Source organism: Hippopotamus amphibius, chromosome 3 (assembly GCF_030028045.1).
Source record: "Hippopotamus amphibius kiboko isolate mHipAmp2 chromosome 3, mHipAmp2.hap2, whole genome shotgun sequence".
Lineage (NCBI taxonomy): Eukaryota > Metazoa > Chordata > Mammalia > Artiodactyla > Hippopotamidae > Hippopotamus > Hippopotamus amphibius.
In genome coordinates, this window is record NC_080188.1 from 56,723,844 (window position 1) to 56,746,060 (window position 22,217).

General features: G+C 35.6%; 1 protein-coding gene across 7 annotated transcripts in view; it reads left to right on the forward strand.

Annotated features, from left to right (window-relative positions):
* The window catches only part of PTPN13 (protein tyrosine phosphatase non-receptor type 13), a 204,806-nt gene that overhangs the window by 48,290 nt on the left and 134,299 nt on the right, over positions 1 to 22,217 (forward strand). For all 7 annotated transcript variants that reach the window (XR_009052687.1, XM_057727746.1, XM_057727748.1 and 4 more), the window contains one exon: positions 11,113 to 11,232. Coding sequence is in view for 6 of the 7 variants with exons in the window: in XM_057727746.1 (XP_057583729.1) it covers positions 11,118 to 11,232 (115 nt within the window). In the remaining variant the exon portion in view is untranslated. The remainder of the gene's footprint in view (positions 1 to 11,112; positions 11,233 to 22,217) is intronic.

Genomic DNA, 22,217 nt, shown 5'->3' on the forward strand with positions numbered 1-22,217 from the left:
TTCATGCCCTCTGACCCCATACACGCACACACAAGCAAAATACATCCCCTCCCACGGTTCCCAGGATTCTCATCCCATTAAAGCATCAGCTCAAAGTCCAAAGGTGCATCTAAATTAGGGGTAGATGAGGCTCCTATATGTCGCTTATCTGTGAACCTGTAAAACTAAAGAGACAGTCCCAACATTCCCCACATAAAATGGTGGGACAAGCATGGGATAATGATTGTAGACATTCTGGTTCAAAAAGGAGAAGGGCAGTTCATTGCAGCACTATTTACAATAGCCAGGACATGGATGCAATCTAAATGTCCATCAACAGACAAATGGATAAAGAAAATGGGGTGCATATATACAATGGAATGTTACTCAGTCATAAAAAGGAACGAAATTGGGTCATTTGTAGAGACGTGGATGGACCTAGAGACTGTCATACAGAGTGAAGTAAGTCAGAAAGAGAAAAACAAATATCATATACTAATGCATATATGTGGAATCGAGGAAAATGGTACAGATGAACCAGTTTGCAAGGCAAAAACAGACACAGATGTAGAGAACAAACATATGGATACGGGGGGCCGGGGCGGGGAGCAGTGGGATGGGGTGGTGGAGGGATGAATGGGGAGATTGGGATTGACATATATACACTAATATGTATAAAATAGATAACTAATAAGAAAAAATGAAAAAAAAAGGCCAAATGGAAAGTCAAAAAGGAGTCACTTGGTCCATAACAGTTCTGAGATTCAGATTGGCAGACGCCAGTTGGAGTTTTTTGGGTTAGTCTTCAAAGGCTGGCAATAATCCTTCATGGCTCTCAACTCTGCCTTCTGAGTCTCGATTTTGCCTTCTGAATCCTTCTTCCTTTTTCTAGAATGGTAGCACATATTTGTAGCTGAGTGGTTTTAACCAGCCTGATTCCTTACTGTAGAATTGAGGGTGTATCCAACAGCCTCCTTTCCATTTTATATTCTTTCTCTTATAGTCCAACCTGGCAGTTTTTATGCTGAAGCAATTTTCTTAGGAACTCTGGATTTTATGTGGAGTTCACAAGAATTCAATACATTAGACAAAAGTACACCTGCAATTTTTTTTTTCTAAATAATTCTTTTTCTGTCTTTGCCTCCTGGTGAGATAGCTAAGGGACAACTCTAAAGCTTACCAGAGAGCCTTAAAATCTTGAAAGGGCCCTTTATGCGATTGAATCCTCTGACCTTTTGATTTTTCTGAAATTTTAGCAGAAGGTCATTTTTTTTTTGTATGTTGTATTTTTGGCAACCATTTCTGATTTTTAGCATCTCTTCCTATCTGGAGAGGCTGGGCATTTTCAGAGTCGTCTAGTCCTTATTCCTTCTTCTTTAACAGGACTTGCCTCAATTATTTCTCCTTGCGTTTTTCTGTAAAGAGCAAGAGTAAACCAGAGAGCACATTTAAACTTCACTTGGAAATCTTCCTATATGTCCTGTTTTGCCATGTGTAAGTTCTGCTTTCCATATAACTTCAGGACACAACGTCACCAAGCTTTTTTCCAGTGTTTAACAAGGATTCCCCTTCTTCCAATTTCCAATAACACGTTCCTTGTTCCCTTCTGAGCCCTCACCAACAGTATTGAAAGTCCAGGTGTCTATTAAAAATCTGTTCAAGGCAAGTTAGGTTTTCTCAGAATTCTCCCAGCTTTTGCTCACTATCCAGTTCCAAAGCTGCTTCCACATGTTTAGTTATGGTTATAGCAGGTAAGTTTCAGTTACCACAAATTTAGCACCTTAAAGCAACACACATTTATTATCTTGTACTTCTTGTTTGTCAGGATTCTGGGTACAGATGATCTGGTTCCACTTTTCAGGATTTCCCAGGCTAAAATCAGGGTGTCAACTGGGAATATGATATCATCTGGGGCTCAGAGTCCTATGCCACGTTCACTGGTTGTTGGTAGAACGTGCCTCGTGGTTGTAGGACCATTTGCCTGCTGGTAGTTGGTGTACATCAGCTCCTAGGGGCCACCCTCACATCCTTATCATGAATCCCTCTACATAGGCAGTTCACAACATGAAAGGAATGTTGAGGGTAATCTCAGAATTCTACTGAGCACATTAATTTATTACAATATGAAAGAGAAATAGGATTTTTTTCTTAGACTTTTGTGCTTTATACATATTTGTTTCCTTTAGTGTCTGCTTACTCTGAGACATTTTAAGTCTACATTTCTTGAAAAAGACCAACTAGTAAGTATTCTAAAGCAACGATCTTAACAGAAGTCAGTGGGTGGGGAGGAGGGGTGATGTAGAAAGACAATACTCGAAACCAAAATTCTATCAATACCATTACATTGTTTTCTGTTGGTACCTCCCAGTTGGTGAGGAAAAATATAACACATGTGAAATTAGGTGTTTTCTCCTCCATTTACTTTTCCCTTAAGTTTAAATGATACAGAGAAAGATTAAAGAATTCCAGAATTTTTCTTCGGGTTTTTTGAAGTTGTCCTTTGAAAAGCAGGGAATAGGCATATATGATTTCAATTTAGATAAGTAGTTGACCTGAGCCAGAGGCCCAGAAAGGCGATTTAGACTTGTGTTTGTTTTAGTTTCTCTCCTCACACTGGGAAAGTATAATGGAAAAGTTGACAAATATTAACCATTGCTCCAACTTCAATAAATATATTTGGACACATGCTATTCTCTACCTTGAGGCAACGTTCAATGAAAACTTCACTGACTTTTATCTTCTGCTCCTTAAAATCCCAATGCTTTCGTAGGCTTTTCTAATTATACTATGCAATAATATTTTTTCTCTACTATTTATCCATATCTACCCTCCTAATGGAAAAGAAATATTAATGTATTTGTTTTAATTAGGGAGATTAGCTTTTAGTCTTCAAGAGCTCTAATAGTGCTTTTCTTTCTGCTTTGTATACATCTGTCTTGGTGTTGACCGTTTTGGATCAACAGATAAAAAATAGAAATAATTATTTCACATTATTTAAAATGTCCTGTAATTATTGTAATTGTTTCAGGTTTAAATGCTTTAGGAAATTAGAAGTTGAGAGAAAAACAAGAGATGGCTGTCTTGAATAATGGTTTTTAAAAAAATGATTATGTTATCAAGCCACACATTCTAACTTCAGTAACATAAGTTACATGGCATCTTAGACATGCTTTGGCTGTTTAAGGAGGGAAGATCTCAGACCTTAGCCATGGATTTTGATTTCTTTAACTTACAGATTTTATTTTAATGAGAGAAATTAACTTTTAGAAAACTTTTTTTCTTTTTAAAGCATGTGTTACCTGATGTTGGGGCTTCACAGGACAATGAAAAGTAATGCTGTCCTGGCTTTGATCAGGTTTGGTTTGTTTGTTTTCTCTTTTTAACAGCTTTATTGAGGAATAATTGACATATAATAAACTGTACATATTCTGTACAATTTGATGAATTTTGACATATGTATGCATCTGTGAACCATCATCACAATCAAGATAACAAAGGTATCAATCATCCTCAAATGTTTTCTCATGCCCCCTTGTAATCACTCCCGTCTGCCTCTCCATAGGGCAATGCCATCCTCAGGCAGCTGAGCTTTTTTTTTTTTTTAATAAATTTTATTGTATTTTTTAAAAAATTTTTTGGCTGTGTTGGGTCTTTGTTGCTCTGCGCGGGCTTTCTCTAGTTGTGGCAAGCGGGGGTTACTCTTCTTTGCGGTGCACGGGATTCTCATTGCGGTGGCTTCTCTTGTTGCAGAGCACGGGCTCTAGGCACAAGGGCTTCAATAGTTGCAACACGTGGGCTCAGTAGTTGTGGGTTGAGGGCTCTAGAGTGCAAGCTCAGTAGTTGTGGTGCATGGGCTTAGTTGCTCCTCAGCATGTGGGATCTTCCCGGACCAGGGCTCAAACCCATGTCTCCTGCATTGGCAGGCAGATTCTTAACCACTGCACCACCAGGGAAGTCCCTGAGCTATATTTTGTAACTGTAGTTGGCATTTTTTGTAATTTCTTACAAATGTATTCATAAAGAGTGTACTCCCTCCTTTCTCTTTCTCTCTTTTTTTTGGTCTAGCTTCCTTTGCTCAGTATAATTATTTTGAGATTCATATTGTTGTATGTATCAATCATCGTTCATTTCTTTTATTGCTTATTAATATTCCATTGTGAGAATATACTAAAATCAGTTTATCCATTCACTTGTTGATAGACATTTGCTGTTTCCAGTTTTTGGATGTTACAAATAAAGCTGTTACGAACATTTGTATGTTAGTTGTTTTTTTTTTTAGTTTTTTTTGTTTTTTAAAGAAATGGAAACTTTCATTCCAGCCAAATTTGAGGATTGTAACCTGGGAGGAACATCTCAGAAAGCTCTGAGAACTGTCCCCTGTATAAGTCTTTGTGTAGATATAAGCTTTAATTTCTTTTGGGTAAATACTTAGGAGTGGAATGGCTACATCTTATGGTATGCTTATATTCACTTTTTATGAAACTGTCAGTTTTCCAAAGGGTACCATTTTACATTCCCACTAGTAATGTATGAGAGTTCAGTTCCTCCACATCCTTGAGTACACTTAGTATGGTCAGTCTTTTTCATTTTAGTAATTCTGATAACTATGTGGCAATATCGTTTTAATTTTAATTTTCCTAATGACTGTTGAAGTTGAGCATCTTTTCATGTGCCCATTTGCTATCCATGTATTTTCTTTAATGAAATACCTATTCAAATCTTTTTCCATTTGATAAAAAAAATTTGCATTGTTTGTTTTCCTGTTATTGAGTTTTGACAGTTCTTTATACATTCTGGATATAAATCCTTTATCAGTTATGTGATCTGTAAATATTTTCCTTTAATTTGTGGCTTTTCTTTTTATTCTTTAAACAGTTATTTTCAAAGAGCAGAGGTTTTAATTTTGATGAAGTCTCATTTTTTTATTCTATGGTTCACACATTTGATGTTGTATCTAAGAAAAATTTGTCTGATCCAGAATTACAATGATTTTCTCCTAACTTAAAAAAAAATGGAATCATATATATGGACTCTGAAAAAACAGTACTGATGAACCTAGTGGCAGGGCAAGAATGAAGACGTAGATGTGTAGAGAACGAACGAACTTGAAGACACGGTGGGAAGGGGAAGCTGGGAATCAAGTGAGAGAGTAGCACTGACATATACACACTACCAAATGTAAAGTAGATAGCTAGTAGAAAGCTGCTGCCTAGCTCAGGGAGATCAGCTCGATGATTGGTGATGACCTAGAGGGGTGGGACAGGCAGGGTGGGAGGGAGGCTCAAGAGGAAGGGGATGTGGTGATATATGTATGAATATAGCTGATTCACTTTGTTGTACAGTGGAAACTGGCACAGCATTGTAAAGCAATTATACTCCAATAAAGATATGAAGAAAAAAAACAATGGTGTCCAAGATATTCCTGTATATAGAAAAGCTTACTGAAAATTATTTTTAAGTGAATATTCTTGTTACAGATTCTAAAATCTAGTTCTTAACTTTCTAAGGTCAATTATTTTATTTTACTTGTAGAAAAGATTAATAGTCACTTTTAAGATACCTTTTGATTATACAGTCCCATTTTCAATCTTTATTTATTAAAATTCCTTAACTGTTTTATTGTTACTTTTTTTTTTTTTTTTTTTTTCTGGGCACACGGGCTTCGTTGCTCCGCGGCATGTGGGATCTTCCTGGAGCTGGGATCGAACCCGTGACCTCTGCATTGGCAGGCGGATTCTTAACCACTGTGCCACCTAGGAAGACCCTCTTAACGGTTTTAAAACACACTCATACAATCAAAGTTGACCTCTCCAAGCTTCCACTCACTGCAGGAGGCACGGGTTCAGTCCCTGGTTGGGGAACTAAGATCTCCCTGTGCAGCGCAGCTCCCCCCCCCAAAAAAAACCAACTTCCTGAGTACTTAAACACGTGTCTCTAGTGAATGAAAACTTATAAGTATGCTGACACTTAAGTACACTTATATGTTCCGGTGGTATTTTATATAAGCCTGAACTCCTTTTCTCAATTACATTATTTAAATTGGACTCACAAGGCAAATCTGTTATTGTGACCAACCTATTTGTCTTAAACATTATAAACAGATAAAATACCAAATATGTACAGATTATTTAATTTAAAAAGGATACTAATATATGGGCTTGCTTCTCTTTAACTTTTATAAAATTAATTGTAAATCTTCGTGGGTTAAAGAAAGATGCTTGTAACTTTGGGATTGCTTTCTCAACTCACTATGATTTCTTTTATTTATTTATTTATTTATATTTATCTTTTATTTATGGCTGTGTCAGGTTTTAGTTGCTGCTAGTGGGCTTCTCTCTAGATGTGGCTCTGGCTCCAGAGTGCGTGGGCTCCATAGTAGTTGCGGCGCACAGGCTTAGTTGTCCCACAGCATGTGGGATTTTATTTCCCCAACCAGGGATTAAACCCATGTCCCCTGCATTGGAAGGCGAATTCTTAACCAGTGGACCACCAGGGAAGTCCCTCAACTCACTATGATTTTTTAATGACCAAAGAAGTCTTCAGCCAGGATGATGAGCATGTCTTTGCCCCAGGCTAGTGGTGCACACAGAGCTCTATTTTATAGTTGCTTTGTTCTTGAAGTAGGGTACTCATATAGTCCTATTCCTTTAGACTCTATTTAAACATTCCTAATTCTTTAGTCTACCTCTAGATGGGTTGTCATATCACTTGATTGGATTCAGTTAATCTGTTTACAATTTCATTCTTTTTGGAATCATGTGCTTCCTATTTGCGAGTGCCACAAATCCTTCAGGATTAAAATGACATCTGTTAGAATCCTCTTGTGGCTTTATCTGACTCTGGGCACAGTTTTAAGGTCATGGACAATAATACCTATGTTAACCAAAAACATAATAATGATTCTGGTTATGTAATATAATTATTCTTATTTGAAAGTCTTTCAAAAACGTAATTATCATGTAGCCTACCACCGTCAAGGAGATAAAAGTGAATAATATGGTTATGGTTATGTTTATTGTAAAGCAGGACCTTTTTTTTAATAAAATTTTTTTTTAATTTATTTATTTTTGGCTGTGTTGGGTCTTTGGTGCTGTGCGCGAGCTTTCTCTAGTTGCAGAGAGTGGGGGCTACTCTTCCCTGTGGTGTGCGGGCAGGCTTCTCATTGTGATGGCTTCTCTTGTTGTGCAGCATAGGCTCTAGGTGTGCACACTTCAGTAGCTGTAGAACACAGGCTCAGTAGTTGTGGTGCATGGACTTAGTTACTCCGCAGCATGTGGAATCTTCCCCAACCAGGGCTCAAACCCATGTCCCCTGCATTGGCAGGCAGATTCTTAACCACTGCGCCACCAGGGAAGCCCAGAGCAGGACCTTTTTGATAGTAGAATAATGCCAGTCATGTATCTGCATCCCAGGTTATCTGGTGCTATGTCTAAAGGAAACAATTGAAGTCGTAAACTCTTTGAAATTTTCATAACTGTTCCCTCATCTGTTGGTTGACTTCAAGCTTTTAAATTGTTTTCTCCGCTTCCTTTTTGTTGAATCCTTCTTCCACTTTTGCATTTCTTTTTTTCCCTCTCTTTCCTTTCAGAGCTACTGATCTGGAGCCCTATAGTAAATGTGAATAAAAATAACAGAGAGAGATGAAGATGATAGGTAATTGCCAAACTCGGTGATGGTAGACAATTTATAAGCTGCAGTCATGTTGTTGTTTATTTACTTGAATTTCAGAAAGCTGCTTTAACATTACATTGTCTTTAGATTGGGTGATTAGAGGGTTAAGGCAGTTTTAAAAAATCTTAAACCTCTTTTCTAGCAAAGTTATACATTTAAAATGTCTAATCTCTTCTGTTAGCCAGACAATACTGCTTTTAAAAACAGATGTTCCTTCTATGTTTTGGTGGTCTAACAGGTTTCAGCCAGAGATGCATAGAGATCCTGCACTAAATAGGCAAAAAATATTTTACATAAAAATTAAAAGAGGATGAATAACATATAAATCAGACCTGACTGAATCAAGCAATAAAGGTGTAATTGGTAATCTTTATAGAAAGAACAATCACGTGCTGAAAAAATTCTGTTGTCTTGAAGTTACTTTTACTCTTTCATTTTCTTATTTATAGGAAAAAATTATTTTAGAAACCAGCCTCTTTAAAGATAAGTAAAAACCAGTATCTTAAGATTTAACAGTGTGTGTGTGAATGTAGCATTTGCTTTATAACAGATAATCATAAGCATCTTATTTTGCCCATCACTTTTCTTTCTGCCCTCCTTCCTTCCCTCCCCCTTTCCCTCCCTCCTTCCTCTCTTTCCCTTTTTCCTTCTTCCTCCTTCCTGTGGGGAAGTTATTCTCTTGCCTCTATAAGAAAACTCAAGTCCATAATGGTCTGCTTATTCTTGGATAATAATAACTACAGTCACTTATGTTGAAAAGGCAATGTCAATTCCATAATTAAAAGTGCCTGTCAATATATTAAGCAACATTTGTCTTCATTCAAAACTAAACTGATTCCCTCCCCCGGCTAGGATTGACAGTAAGTAGGAGGCAGTGTGGTTGGCCTTTTTTTTGTTGCTTATCCCCTCATCCATTTGCAAGTTGCCGTATTTGACTCCATCAGGATTTAAACTGGGGGCGGGAAGAGAGGTAGAGAAGCAAACTATTTTTTTACCTGACTCTTGTTATAAAATGACTTCACAGTCTTTGAACTTGTTATACGCTTAAGACTGACACTTTCTTTTGTGTGTACTTTTATGGGTTCTTCAGAGTCCTTTTCTGGAACTGTACTTCCTGTGACACTTCAAAAAATTTTTTCTCCGAGTAGCCAATGCCTAATTATTCTTCCTTCTCCTCCTCTTCTCCCTCTCACCTCATACTTCCTCTTCTTCCCCCTCCACCTCTGCTCGCTTCCTCCTCCTTCTGGTTAGTACTCTGGGAACCTCAGGTGGTACTCCGGGTAGAATTTTTTTTAACAGCTTTATTGAGATGTACTTGACATACCATAAAATGCCCTGTTTTAAAACATACCTTCAGAGTTTCGCAACCATTACCACAATCTAAATCTGGAGATATTTTCATCTTCTGGGTAGAATTTCATTAACTCGAGGCTGTGTGGCCCTGCTCCTTGTCAGCCTTCCCCTCTGCCCCCGCCCAACCAATGGAAGGAGGAGTAGCTAGCTCCCAATAGGCATGCTTCCTCACTCCAGCTCTCTTCTGTGCCTCTCCTCCCTCTGGCTGCCACCTCAGAGTGATTGCCAAAGCCCTTAGATCCCTAAAGTATCAGGCACCAGTCTGTGGTGTCCTCCCTAACTCCAGGGAACACATACCAAGCACTCTAAGGCACCTTCCCACACCCCTCCCACTTAGAAGGAGGCATGAAAGTCAGTGCAACTGTCTTCAAAGAAATGCTCCTTATGCAATTCCCTCCCTACTCTTTATACCCTGTCTGTAGGCTTTAGAGCTACCTAACCGGTTCTCATCTCATTCATATTACTTTGGAAATTTGCTAAGAGTTGTCTTTCCCACAAGTCACGTTGGTATCTGATTGCTAATAGTTATCTTCTGTTGGAACTTCCAATTTAATTTAGTGTTTTATGTAGAAGATCACTCAGATATCTTTTAGAAAGGAATGAAGCTTCTATTTTTTTAAATGTAATAACTGTGCTATTACTGTGCTATCATAAAATAAAGTACATGAGGAACTTAGAGAATTGGGGGGTCTGAATAAATAATCCCTTCTTGTGCAAGCTAAATAAGAACTCCTTTGGCTTTTTCAAAGCAATATCTTAATATCTTTTTAACTTTTAACTACCGCGTCATACATTTAAGTAGACACCCCTCAAGGCAGACTCTAAGAATAAAATGCTATAGTAAACATTTGAGAAGGAAAGTAACAGGACAAGGCAGGCCTCATTTGTAGAGCTGTAGTTTTTTTTTTTTTTTCCATGTGGGTTAAAGTATCATAAATGTAAATTAAAGGAAAATATTAGCTTTTCTTTTAAATATTGTTAGCTGACTAACCAAAGTCAAGTTTTATCTGAAAGAGATGTTTTTATAGGTTAGTTTTACAATTTAATGAAGTTTATAATTACAGAAAATAAGTATTTAACGTTTTCTACTCCTTTTAGTTTCTTTTCCAAACTCACTGCTTCTGCCTGTCAATAGATATACATTATTCTTAGTTTGGTTAGTGTAGAAATCTCAGTGGTCAGTACAAAGAGCAATTTTCTTTTCAAGCAGGATCAATTAGGAAAATTTATATAGAAAGATTTTGACTATTTGCATTTTCCTCTTCCAAAATGTAAATATGGTTATTGAGTCCCACAGAGAATCTTAACTTTTATCAGTATATCACCTAGTTAATTAAATGCTTTAAAAACAAATTGACCCTCAGAAATGTCACCACAGAGGCACCTTTCTGATTTTTTATTAATTCAACTTCAATAGCGTCTTAGATTACAAAGCATGTTTATAGGCATAACCTCTTTCTTTGTTGTAGCCATCTCAAAATGGCATTATTGTTACTATTATTATTATTCCCATGTCACAGATGGGAAACTAAAATTTAGATGTAAAATGACTTTCCCTGGGGCAAATGGTAAGTTGGCAGCAAAGCTGGGTCTAGAAATAGTTAATTTCATTCAGTGTAAAATTTATAGTTACAGTGTATGTATTAGAAATGTAAAAATCAATTAGTGAATGGAAAAAAATGTGTTCCATCTTATTCCCAACTTCTTCCACCATGGCTGTGGGGCCTTCTCTCTATTCTTTTTACCTAGGTGAATAGAATGAAATCTGGAACTTCAGTCTGGCTGCTTGGATTTAATTATGTGCACTTTGGTGTCTCTGGGACCCTGAGTACTCTGTCTTCTCCCATGAAGTAGTCACCACCGCTATGGCTATTCACCAGTTCTGTCTCTGAAGTTGACCCTATTGGGCTAGGGCAAGTGGTTGTTTTGAGAGTTCTTTTCCTCCTTTACCCACTATTACTTTAAGCTGTAGGACTATATTATATTTATACTGAAGACCATATTGAAAACTTAAGTGGACAGCGACCTCATAGTCTCATTGCTGATGTAGAACTTTCACTACTGCAAATGCAGTAAAGTGGCTGATGTGTAGTTACCTTTGTTTCTTAGGTAATATGCATGTGACACTAGCTGAGGCCCTGGAGGTTCGGGGTGGACCACTGCAGGAGGAAGAAATATGGGCTGTATTAAATCAAAGTGCCGAAAGTCTCCAAGAATTATTCAGAAAAGGTAAGTCTCTGTGTATGTGTGTGTGTGTGTGTGTGTGTAGGGTAGCTGAAAAGCAGCTAGGGTGGCAGACTATAGAAAGGAATGCTTTCTCTTATCTCTCTTAGGCTGAAAAAGCTCAGATCTTGTCTACCTTCATTGGAGCGTCTTCTGTGTCTGATATTGTGCTAGGCACTGAAAATATAATGGTGATCAAAAGCAAAAACGTTCCTTGTCTTTCTGGAGCTTACAGTCCAGTGTAGAAAATAGCTATTAATAAAATATTTATATAAACAAATGTAAAAAATGCAGTCACGGCAAGGGCTACCAGGGAGGGGAACCAGTTAACTCTATGAGAACCCATAGTAGGAGGATTTGATCTGGTGAAGAGGAAAGAAAAGAAGGCTTCCTTGTTACCCATGAGCTAAGACTTGAAAGAAGAAGAGAAGTTAACCAGGTAAGAAGGAGGGAAAAGCATTCCTGGCAGAGAGAATTATTTGTGCATCCCTGGGATAATGCAAACGGAATAACTAGTCTGATGCTTCGCTGCAGAGGTGGTTACCTGGTCCAAATGCTTGTGTGGCATTTTGGAGCTAGAAAAGTTAGAGAATCAGTCACCCTTGGGTTGTCCAAAAACACGTGATATCATACTGAAAAGCTCCACATGAAGATGGTGTTTGCCATTCACACCACGTGTCCAACACCTATTTAGAGTAGTACATAAAGAAACTAAGCTTCGTCTAAAGGAAGAATTAAACTTTAAAACTGATTTGAATTAAGCACAATAAACATGACAGAGATAGGGGAGGATTTGATGGTCGTAAGAGTTCTCAAAGTGTGTCCTGGGGGAGTAGCACCAGTAGCACCTGAAACCTTCTTAGAAATGCAGATACTAAAAAAAAAAAAAAAAAGGAATGCGGATACTTAGGCCCACCCTAGACCCACTGACTAAGAAACCCTGGGGTGGAGCCCAGCAATTTGTGTTTTAGCAAGTCTTTAAGGATATTCTGGTGCATGTTGAAGTTTGAGAACCATTATACAATTGAATTGCTGAAGTCCCAGCAGCCATGGGAACCTTTTGGAAGGTGTAGAGGTGACCACTGACTGAGTAAGGAAAGTCTAGAACACAGGGGAAGAGTGGGGATAGATGGTAGTGCTTTTGTGTTGCTGTTTTCTAACCCAGAGGCAGGAACTTAAAATAGTGTTAGGACCCACCCAGTTCTTCTATGACCTAGATAGTTGAAGATCTTTGATTAGAGTTAGGATTAATTTAAAGAAAATGTATTCATTTTATCTAATTCCACTTACCTAAAATCTAGTTATTTTTCAGTATACTTTGTTGTTTTGTTTGCTTCATTTTAATTTTTCAGAGAATTTTCAGTAAGTATAGACACTCTGGAATACAGAGCCGGTAACCATGCTGCAAAGGTGTTGTTGAAGGAAGGATATGCTGGTGGCATTATTACTCAGTTAATTACAACAGCCAATTAATATTTAAAAAGCATCTCCTCCTTGTGAGGTATTGTGTGGAAGATGCCAATAAGTAGAAGGTGTCACTGTTGCTTGCCCTTAAGGGATATACTCAGATCAGTCAGATGAATGTGAAAAGTTTACTACTTCAAAACAGTGTGCCAGGTGTGTGATAGAGACAGTAAGTGCTAGGGATGTTCAGAGGAAGAAGAGATAATACCTTTTTTTATTATACTAATAGTGAGATCACTGCCCTGGCCATGACTCATAGAGTATAAAGCATCTCACACACTATTTGAGTACCTAAGGGTTTTCCTTCTTTCAGATGTAATGTTAATAGAGATCCAATGTCTGAATGTTAAGTCCTTGTCATTGAAATGCAATTATTGCATAACATATTGGCAGTTTTACTAATAAAGAGATTTACTGAATGTGTAAACGCTGCCCAGTGGGAGCTGGTTACCATAAGGCCTTCAGTCCAATTCACAAACTAACATCAGTAATATAGAGAAATTTGGCTTCTTTGGCAGTCTGGAGATTACCAACTATTGTGATTGCCAATTGGAAATTTCTGTTTATTTGGAGGAAACTCATGTTTATTTGATTTAGTTTATCTGAAATCTGTGGTTTTTCATTCCTTTTATTTGATAGCACAATGTCTTTTTGCCACAAGTTCTTCTGACTATTTTAACAAATTGAAATAAAATAACTATTTTGTTTGCTTATTTTGTGGATGAATGGTGTTGGTCTTGGTTCTTTGGTTTTATGAATAACACTGCAAGTGTTATGGGGAAAAAAGCAGGTAAAATACAGTGGTCTCCAAGAAGTTTGTTTTTTCTGAAATATGTTTTCCTCTCCTGATTTTCTTTGTCCTTCTGTGTTTGTTATAAAAATCTTTTAGTTCTTACGGGTGGTTTTTTTTTTCCTTATCTTCTTGAACTTATATGTTGTTCCTGTGTCTTTTTCAGTGAAAATTGACATTCCTATAAATAGAAGGCTGGAAATAAGTGTTTCTACTGAGGGATTATTGAACACAGGTCAAGAAAGTTATCTATTTCTTAATCTTTTTGAGCCTCCTAGTAATTTAAGTCCTTTTTAAAAACAAAATTGTTGTGGTTAGTATTCATAGAATAATGGTATCTAAGCATGACTTTGTTGAAAGACATCATATTCAAATGAATTTCTCTTCAGGGAAGAAAAAATGTGAAAGTTTAAAAGAAAAAGTGTGATTCCAAACATTTAGATGATGGCAATGATGATACGTGATTTTCCTTTTGTTATAAGTTCCTTAGTATTAGTGTCTTGTGAATATTAATATGATGACTTTTTAGAATTTTTTTATCGTGGCCTTGCACGTGGTCTATTTTTGTAATATTCTGTGGGAATTTGAAAAGAATATGTTTTTTTCTATTTCTAAGGTGTAACTTAAGCTTGTTAATGTTTGTACTTTAAAGTTTTTTTCTATATTTTTATTACTTTATGTACTTGCTCTGTCAAATTCGTAGGGATAGTTTAAATTTTTCACTGTAATGATATTTTTGTCTGTCTTCTTACTACTGTCATGTGTTTGTGCTAGTTTATGATACGTATAACAGTTAATGACTAATTTAAATGGACTGGATCTTTTACTACCATAAAATAAGCCCTCTTCCCCCTTTTTATTACTCATTGCCTTAAATTCTGTCCCTCTGCTCTTAATATTGCCACCTCTGCTTCCTTGCCATTTACCTAGTATTTTTTATCCTTCCTTAATTTTCAGATCATCTGTATTGTAATTTAGATATCTCTTGTAAATAGTAGGTAGCTGGATTTTACTTTTTTGCCTAAGGGGATGCTGTTCTTTAATTAGGAAATTAAATGTGGCCGTTGAAATAAAAATTCTGGAAGAATTTCGTTAAGGGTCCTCTCATATCATGACTTCTAATTATATGTTTCTCAGTCCATCTTATTAACTGAGTGGGAAAGTGTAGCTTATGTCCAAAATGTATACACACTTAAGATTTTAGCTTTTACATCATGGATGAACTCATGCAGGGGCTCAGTGGTCCTGGATAATAAAAAATACAATGCTATTCTCACATGCATTCTGGATAATCTTTAGAAATGAAATTATTGCTACCTTGGAAAATTTAGCTTACAATTATATTAGTTGCCCAAAACAGTGATTTCTTTTTTTAAGTTATGAAACTATTGCTCTTTGCAGAAAACAGATCTTTTGAGTCTGTAGGGTTTTAAGGTATTAAAATGGTTGATTGGTTATTGCTAAAATTGGCACTTCATAACTAATCAGAGGGAAAGACCCAATCTTCCTTACTAAGGCAAGGATATAAAACCCATAAAAATCCCTTTACGTGTACTCATTTCTGGCTCCCTGTTTAATAAAACAATAATTAATGAAATCAGTAAATTAAACAGTTAAAAAGATAATAAAATAAAGCATTTTGATAAATATAAGTGCTAAAAACAATCAGGGTTCATTGTCAAAATAAAAACATTTAAAGAGTTACCAGCAAGTGTCCTTGGAAAATTGAGAAGACCTTGTTGCATTTCTTACTGTTTTTGGAAAACAGATTTGTATAAGATTGCAGAGAGCAGGGCATATAGAATCTGTATTTTATTATAAACATTTGCTTATTATATGCATGAGTGAAAACAATGAGTTACTACAGATAGCTGGGGTATATACCAAATAAACTGCTCTGCATTTCCCTCCTTGAAAAGTGTTTAAAAATTAGAGTTTATAGGTACCTGTTTAAAAAAACAATCTTATTAGAGAATGAATGATCTACTATTTTTATCAGCAAAATTAAGTGAAATAGTAAGATTTTTTTTTTTTATTTTGTAGAATTGCTTTCATTGAATACATACTTTCAGGGAAATTTCCTTGCTACTGAAAGGAAAAAATTATGTGAGAAATACATAGGCTCAGAACCCCACACATATATGTTTTTATTTATGGAATCAAACTCCTCAAGCTGGAAAGATCTTAATCCATTTTGCCTAACTAATCATTTTTAGAGATAAGGAAACAAGGCCCAACTCAAGTGACTTATAAGAATTAACATTAGCAGAGCAGAAATTATATAACTATTTTAAAGTCATGAACAGTACCTTTTAGAGCTATAGAATCACTTTATGTATACATGACAATAAAATTTTAAAATTGATAACTCTGCTATGAACATAGCAACAGGATGTTTAAAAAACCAGTATCAGGTGAAAAAAGTGACATTGCTTCAGATTCTACACATATTAAGAGTAATAAGGGAGGGCTTCTTAGGTGGCGCAGTGGTTAAGAATCCACCTGCCAATTCAGGGGACACGGGTTCAATCCCTGCTCCAGGAAGATCCCACATGCCACAGAGCAACTAAGCCCATGTGTCACGACTACTGAGCCTGCACTTTAGAGCCCGTGAGCCACAACTATTGAGCCCATGTGCTGCAACTACTGAAGCCCACGCACCTAGAGCCCATGCTCCACAACAAGAGAAGCCATGGCAATGAGGAGCCCACGCACCACAATGAAGAGTAGCCCCCACTCACCGCAACTAAAGAAAGACCGTGCACAGCAAAAAAGACCCAACACAGCCAATTAAATAAATAAATAAATAAATAAATAAGTAATAAGGGAAAATTATGTACAATGTTCTTGAAAAAATTCAATCATTTACATGGACACTTTAAAAGACACAAACTACCAAAGCTCTTTGAAGAAAAAGTGAACAACCTAAATTTCCCTATATCTATTAAATGATTAAATATATATATATATTTTTTAATGTGCCACAAAGAAAACTTCAGACCCATATTGCTTCACTAGGGAATTCTGAAATTTTAAGGAACAAATAATACTAATACTGTATCAAACACTTGAGGAAAACTGAAGAGGAGGTAATACTTCCCAACTCTTTCTATGAAGCTAAAATTACTATAATATCAAAACCAGACAAAGACACTAGTGAAAATAAAACAATAAACTAATATACTTTATGAACATAGATGCAAAAATTCTTAACAAAATTTTAACAAATTGAGTCCAACAATATATAAAAATTATAATACATCATGATCAAGTAGATCCCAAGAATACAGGATTGGTTTAAAATTCAGAAATCAATCATCATAATTCACCATATTTACATGATTTGCAAATATTTTCTCCCACCCTGTGACTTCTCCTTTCATTCTCCTAATAATGTGTTAAAAGCAGTAGATGTTTTAAATTCTGATGAAAACTGCTTTATTATTTTTTCTTTTGTGAATCATGCATTCAATATCATATCTAAGAAATCTTTGTGTAACTCAGGGTCACAATTATTGTCTCCTGTGCTTTCTTCTAGAACTTGTACACTTCTAAGGAATCAAGTTTTTCTTTTCTGCATCTACTGAAATGAACATATGATTTTGCTTCTTTAGTATGTAATAAAAAAATAAAGAAGTAAATGCAAAAATAAACAAATGAGGCCTGATCAAATACTTATAAGCTTTTGCACAGCAAAGGAAACCATAAACAAAACGAAAAGAAAACCTACAGACTGAGAGAAAATACTCACAAATGATGTTACCGCAAAGGGCTTAATTTCCAAACTATGCAAACAGCTTATACAGCTGAACATCAAAAAAACAAACAACCCAATCAAAAGATGGTCAGAAGACCTAAATAGATATTTCTCCAAAGAAGACATACAGATAGCCAACAGACACATGAAAAGATGCTCAACATCACTAATTATTAGAGAAAGGCAAATCAAAACTACAAAGAGGTACCACCTCATACCGGTCAGAATGACCTTCATCAAAAAGTTTATAAAAAGAAACGAGCACAACACTGTAAAGTAGTTATAATAAAGACCTGAAGAAAAAAAAAAGTCTATAAATAACATGCTGGTGAGGGTGTAGAGAACAGGGAACCCTCTACACTGTTGGTGAGAATGTAAACTGGTACAGCCGCTATGGAAAATAGTATGGAGGTTCCTTAAAAAACTAAATAGTTGCCACATGGCCCATCAATCCTACTCCTAGGCATATGTCTGGAGAAAACTCTAATTCAAAAAGATACATGCATTCCAGTGTTCATATCAGCATTATTTACAATAGCTAAGACATGGAAGCACCCAAAATGTCCATCGGCAGAGCGATGGATAAAGATGTGGTATATATACATATATGCAATGCAATATTACTCAGCCATAAAAAAGAATGAAATAATGCCATTTGCAGCTACATGGATGGACCCAGAGATTATCATATTAATCGAAGTAAATCAGAAAGAGAAAGATAAATACCATATGATATCACTTATATGTGGAATCTAAAATATGACACAAATAAACTTGTCTACAAAACAGAACAGACTGACAGACATAGAGAACAGAATTGTGGTTGCCAAAGGGGAGGGAGAGTGGGGGAGGGTTGGATGGGGAGTTTGGGACTAGCATATGCCAGCTATTATGTATAGGATGGATAAACAACAAAGTCTTACTGTATAGCACAGGAAACTATATTCAATATCTTGTAATAAACTGTATTAAACAGTTTATATGTATGTAAACTGAATCACTTTGTTGTACCCCAGAAACTAACATAACAATGTAAAGAAACTATACTTCAATAAAAAATAAAATAAAAATACAATAAATTTAAAATTCAGTTCCTCAGTTGTTAACCACATTTCAAGTTCTTAAAAGCCATTTGTGGCTAGTAGCTACTAAAATGTGCAGTTAGAATGTAATGTCTTCCTAAACTGTGGTTCAAGAAAAACATCAGCATTTTCAAACAAAAAATACATTTTCAGTGTATTTACCATCAACAAACCCTCACTGAAGAAATTACTAAAAAATGTATTTCAGGAAGAAGGAAATTTAACTTAGAATGAGGAAGAAAGCTTGAATGAAAGCAAAAGAATTAGTCAATTTGATGGTAAATCTAAATAAGCATTGGCTGTATAAAACATCAATAATAATGATGTCAAGTTTAAAATTATAAATAAAATAATAAGACAAACAAATAGATGACAGGAGTAAAACAGCTTAAGAATATTCCTAAGAATGGTAGACTTTAGAATTTGTGTAGTCAAATATCCTTAAAGTTTGTAATAGTAATCACAAAACAGAAGGAAAATGTAAAACTTCCAATCTGGTGGAATCAAAGGAGAGTAAGTAACTCTGTGCATGAAAAGGGAGACAAAGCACTAACTTCAAATTGACTTACTGGTTGTTTTGTTTTCTTAAGCCTTTATAAGAAATATGGAAAGTTTTTGTGGATTAAAAGCTTTTGAGTAAATCTTTGTGTAGTCTACGCAGCTTTTAAAAGACCAAATCCTAACTAGTCTCTTTATATTACATTCCTAATTATTTACAATAATAATTTTTCTTGATTAACAGGGTGTATTAGTTGTCTTTGACATGCTACATCTTGCCCTGCCTACATAAGACCAGAATTAACAGGTCCTTCAAGTTAAATGTGTTTGAACCAGAGAAAATTACTCCATATGTTCCCTGGAAACAAACTATAAAGCATGAAATTAATTTAATATCTAGCACTCTTAAAATGAATAATGTGGATTGTTTAACAAGTGTATGAAACACTTGTAGTAAACCACCCCTCCCCCACAACTATTGTCAATATACTGTGTTTTGATTTGAAATTCTTTTTGGCTGTAGATGTGACAAACAGGCCATTTTATAAATTTAAAGTCATATATTTAGAGGGAAAACTAGCTATAGGTCGTGCTTTCTAGCCCCATCTTTGCTGACAAATGTAATTTTACTATATTTATTGTTTTAATTTAATACAGGAATTTTTAAAATGAGGTATAATGTATATAGTAAAGAGCATTATTCTTAATTGTACTTCCTGATGAATTTTATAAATGTGCACACACTCATATAACCACTGCCTAGGTCATTTCCAACACCAGGAAGGCTTCTCTCTTGCTTCCTCCTAATCAATTCTTGGTTACCAAGAGTAATCATTATTATGACATTATCACATAAATAAGTTTTTAAACAATCTGGTTTTAAGTATCATATAAATAGAATCATACAATGCAAATTCTTTTGTGTCAGACTTCTTTTACTCAACATTTTGACCGAGATTTTTCCACATATATAACCAAGCTTTTTAAAGAAAATGTTTTGCAATTCTTACATTTTTCTCAAATATAGAAATTAGAAGGGGGATTTATGTTTTGTGTCATTTAGTAACAGGTTAAGATTTTTCTTGGGGTGATGTGTATCAGTCATTGTTAACATTTTTACAAGAAATATATTGTAATATTTCTTTTTGAAAAATAGTTTACCATTCAAATAAGCCCCCTCATTCCTTTTCACATTGAGAAGGAAAATTTCTTTAAAATGTAAAATAGGAGGATGGTAATCTGAAGAGCAGCAGAGAAGAGCGTTAGTGAGCACAAAAGTGGAATCATGTCATCATAAATAAAGCCAGTTCCTCTCTGGAACACTATTTCCTTCCTCTGCAAACTGAAAATATACGCTGGTCTTCATTGACCTTTTCATCTAGTTCTTCAAAAGTGAAATCAATGACAGTCATCCTTGATATTATTGGTTTTTCAGTCTTTGTATAAATTCCAGGTCTGTCAAAGAGAAGTTGCTGAGTTCATTTTTAAAATTTTATGTTCTTTTTTCCCCCCGCTTTATGCAGGTAGCAAGGGTGGAAGAAGATCTCCTTTAACCTGAAACTTTGTGCGGGGGGGCGATCCCCAAAACCCGCTGCCTTATAAGGGGCGTTTACCATGAAACATTTCTGTTGCTAATTATCTCAGTTATAGTTTATTTTGTCTGGCAAAATGTGGCAATTGTGTGATCTGCAGAGGCCGTCATGAAGTTGTTAGGTGACAACAGAAATGCCAGTGCTTTAAGAAGCTTAGCACTTGGTTCTAAGATTTCTTAAACAAAATTGTTAAACTAGCAATAAAATCAAGTTTTTGAATAGACTTTACCGTTCAAGATTAACATTTTTGCAACTGCTTGAATTTGTGCATTTTAAGAAAGAAATCACCTTCAAGCAAATTTGTCTGTTGAAAGTCTGCAGCCTAAAATATAGACATAAGAAATAGTTTTGCTCTCAAAGTTTAGACCCTCCTTGGGGAAATAAAAATTGGTATTAATCCCAGGTACTGGTTTTAGGCTTAATACCACATTGACATATCAGACAGGGTAGAAGAGATCAAAGGTACTCACCTCAGGGTTTGAAGAGATACGATGTACATATTCATTGGATTTAAGAAAGTGCCAGAAAAGAAGCAGAGTGCATCAGAAGTTCATTTGTAGTTTGCTTTCCTTTGGAAACAAGATAGAAGAAAAGCCAAATAAAGATTATTTTATCAGCTACATAAGGCGATTCATTTCTAAATGCACAATGACATCCTCAGTTTGGTGCCATTTATTCAGCTTCCTCCTTAGAAATAGAGAAGAGCTATTTAGGTCTCTCACTTCTAATCTAAAATTATTTCTTAGAGTCATTCTGCCTTCCTAACACAAAATGACTTTATTATAATTTGATAAAATAGTTATTTGTAACACGGTCTGGCTTACCATATATCCTATTAAATGCCTCATTCATAAGGTGAAAAAAAATTTTTTAAGCATTAAGGAAGGAAACAAAGTCATACATATTCCATCTCATGATAGTGTTAGTAGTAATTGACATAGAAATGGAACAAGTACAAGGTCAAGATGCAGCTTAATTAAGCTATGATACCATTTTATTGCCTATAAGAGCATTGGTTCTTATTTGTGTGTCAGGTAGATTGGTGTGCCCATTCGAATCCCCAGGAAACTTTTAGAAAATACTGTGTAGAAGAATCCTGTGCCCCGTCTCCAGAATTCACACAAAAATGCTGCGAGTTGGGAGACAGGACGCCTCTGTGCTTTCTCAGTTACCCCTAAGCCCTCAAAATCAGGTACTTTGTGAATAAGTTTGTTTCAGTAGCCCAGTTTAAAAAGCTGACACTTCCTTTGAATCATACTTGAAAATGTAACTGCAAGTAATAAAGATTGGAGAATAAAATGAAGATCCAGAGTATTCCCTCAGTGAATAGTTCAGAGTTCTTGGTGTTTGAAAGTTGAAAGAAAACTTTTTCTTCATGATAGAGATTCAAAATAAAAATTTTTTGTGACCAGCAAAATGTAAATTGATGATTTGTCATAGATCAGGGCAGAAGGACACCTTTAATAAAAGGTGTGGACTGGTGGTCTAGAGTTACCAATGTAAACAAATTCATTTTTTTCAAGTATTGCAATTATCATAACGGTGTTGTACTTGATCTTTAGGAAATCCATATTTTCTATTCTTAAACCTCTTATATTCTACAAGAAATGTGTGAAAACAGAGTTACAAAAGCATTTTGTTCAGTATTTTGGCATATAATTTTGAGGTGTGCAGTTTTTATTGATGAGGATAAAGAAGGTTGGTGGGAAAGGTGAACACTAAAGAAAAATCAGAGAGAAGGAACTTGATATGTTAAAGGGACAAAGTGGGCAGTTTCTTCAGAATATGATAAGAATGCAAGGAAGAAA